The 2344-nt window shown below is 43.0% G+C and overlaps 1 protein-coding gene across 1 annotated transcript in view; it reads left to right on the top strand.

The window, feature by feature from the left end:
- Positions 1 to 514: 514 nt before the first annotated feature.
- Positions 515 to 2344, top strand: part of LOC122260424 (uncharacterized) — a 5234-nt gene continuing 3404 nt past the window's right edge. Inside the window, exons 1-3 of the mRNA XM_086534905.1 lie at positions 515 to 526; positions 897 to 999; positions 1129 to 1316. Coding sequence (XP_086391031.1) covers positions 515 to 526; positions 897 to 999; positions 1129 to 1316 — 303 coding nt within the window. The remainder of the gene's footprint in view (positions 527 to 896; positions 1000 to 1128; positions 1317 to 2344) is intronic.

Below are 2344 nucleotides of genomic sequence, written 5' to 3'. Positions count from 1 at the left end.
TATGTGTGTGTGTGTGTCTGTGTGTGTGTGTGCGTATGTGTATGTATAGATATACGTACATATACGTACATATGTATATATGTATAAATATATATCTATATATATATATATATATATATGTGTGTGTGTGTGTGTGTGTGTGTGTGTATGTGTGTGTTTATGTGTCTGTGTGTGTGTAATCATATTTGTATATGTATATGAATATGTATATGAATATGAATATATATATATATATATATATATATATATATATATATATATACATATAAATATATATGTATATGTGTGTGTGTGTGTGTGTGTATGTGTGTGTGTGTGTAGAGAAAGAGAGAGAGAGATGGATATTCACTGCTTCCTTTCTGAAGGTTGTAAACGTTTATTCAAACGTTCACAAACTGCCCCCTCAGGCATAGAAAATAGGCCTACATTAGAGTTTACGCACAAACACACAAACACACATATCCCGTATATATAAGGGGGGAAATTAAAGCTAACCATCATACTCTCACCAACCATGTCTCTCAAGGTAAGAAATTCTCATGGAGGACGAAAATAAGATCTTGAGTCTATTAAAGTATTTAGCAAGATTAGGTTTATAAAAGTGGACATTTGTCAATGTGATTTATTTGGATTCATGCTTCTTGAGGTGAAAAGGGTTTAATAATGAAAAATTGTGAATGATTTCTGGATAAAGACAGTAGTGTGATTATATACTTCCATCGTTATTTGCCATTTTGTGTGCGTATATTTGACCCAAACCTTTTGATTGTGTCAAACTATAAATGACCACACCACTAACTGTACTCTTTGGTCCATACCTGGGTGACTCGCCGTCCCACAGGCTGTATTACCTTCCTTCTTTCCTTATCGTGAATAACATGCAACTCTGTCCACAGGTCGCCGTCCTCGCCTGCGTGGCTGTCGTCGCTCTGTGCGACAAGGCCCCAGTCTACGCCCCCCTCTCCCCCGTCTATGTTCCCTCCTACGACACCCCAAAACCCGCCTACCACGCCCCCGAACCAGCCTACCACGCCCCTGAACCCGCCTACCACGCCCCCGAACCCGCTTACCACGCCCCCGAACCCGCCTACCACGCCCCCGAACCCGCCTACCACGCCCCCGAACCAGCCTACCACGCCCCTGAACCCGCCTACCACGCCCCCGAACCCGCTTACCACGCCCCCGAACCCGCCTACCACGCCCCCGAACCCGCCTACCACGCCCCCGAACCCGCCTACCACGCCCCTGAACCCGCCTACCACGCCCCCGAACCCGCCTACCACGCCCCTAAACATTACGAGCCCGAATACCCTGATGTGAGTACTTGTGCAGCCAGAATACTTTATGGCAATTATTACTGATAACACTGTTAAAAAATTACACTTCTCATTCACTTTTCCTCTGTTCAGGTGCCCCCGAAGTACAACTACAACTACGGTGTCGCCGACGGCTACTCCGGCGCCAACTTCGCCGCCTCGGAGTCCCGCGACGGCTACAAGACCGAGGGCAGCTACACCGTGGACCTCCCCGACGGCCGCAAGCAGATCGTCAAATACGTGGACAACGGCGACGGTCTCGTAGCTGAGGTCACCTACGAGGGCGAGGCTCAGTACCCCGAGTACAAGCCCGAGTACAAGCCCACCTACAAGCCCGCTCCCCCCGCCTATGTTTAACTACTCAAGCATCTTAGAATTAATATTTTTCAGTTGTGAAATAAAGATCTCATTTTTTATAAAACTGAATTTTACTTACTCATAATTGTAATTGAAGAGGTCAGATCTTAAAAGACTTAGCAATACTAGCCAAATTGTGTTACAATATTTTGCAACAAATTTTTGAGTCCTACTCAGTAGAAGAAAAAAAATCCTTATATACCCAAGAAAAGAAAAGGAATATATAATAATTCCCAACAAAGGTACAAATGAAGAGAAACCAAAGTACATCATTTCCAAAGACCGAAAAGAAACCCGGTAAGGTTTCAGAAAAGACACAAGTATTATCACTAGACTACGACTCACCGGAAAGAAATCTATAGACCATTAGAGCTTCTTGTTTCAGTGTTGTGGACTTCTATGAGAAATCTGACAGGGTTTGGAATCAGGCTTTGTAAGACACATAGGGCAAGTAACGTATTTCTAATTCATGGCAATACAATTTATAACAAAATCAGCAACAGCCAGATTAATGAATGAATGAATTCAAAAATTAATGATCCCACTCAAATTTCCAGCTCTATCAATATGATAGAATATAGGTATGACTGTAGCGATTGGTTTGCGGCATCTGTTGGCGTAAGACAAGAATGTGTATTTTCTACTGAATTATTTAATTCATTCCTGAAAGA

Source organism: Penaeus japonicus, unplaced genomic scaffold (genome assembly GCF_977035675.1).
Source record: "Penaeus japonicus unplaced genomic scaffold, GWHDUDI00000001_assembly GWHDUDI00000042, whole genome shotgun sequence".
NCBI classification, from domain to species: Eukaryota; Metazoa; Arthropoda; class Malacostraca; order Decapoda; family Penaeidae; genus Penaeus; species Penaeus japonicus.
This window is presented reverse-complemented; position numbering and strand designations above follow the sequence as displayed.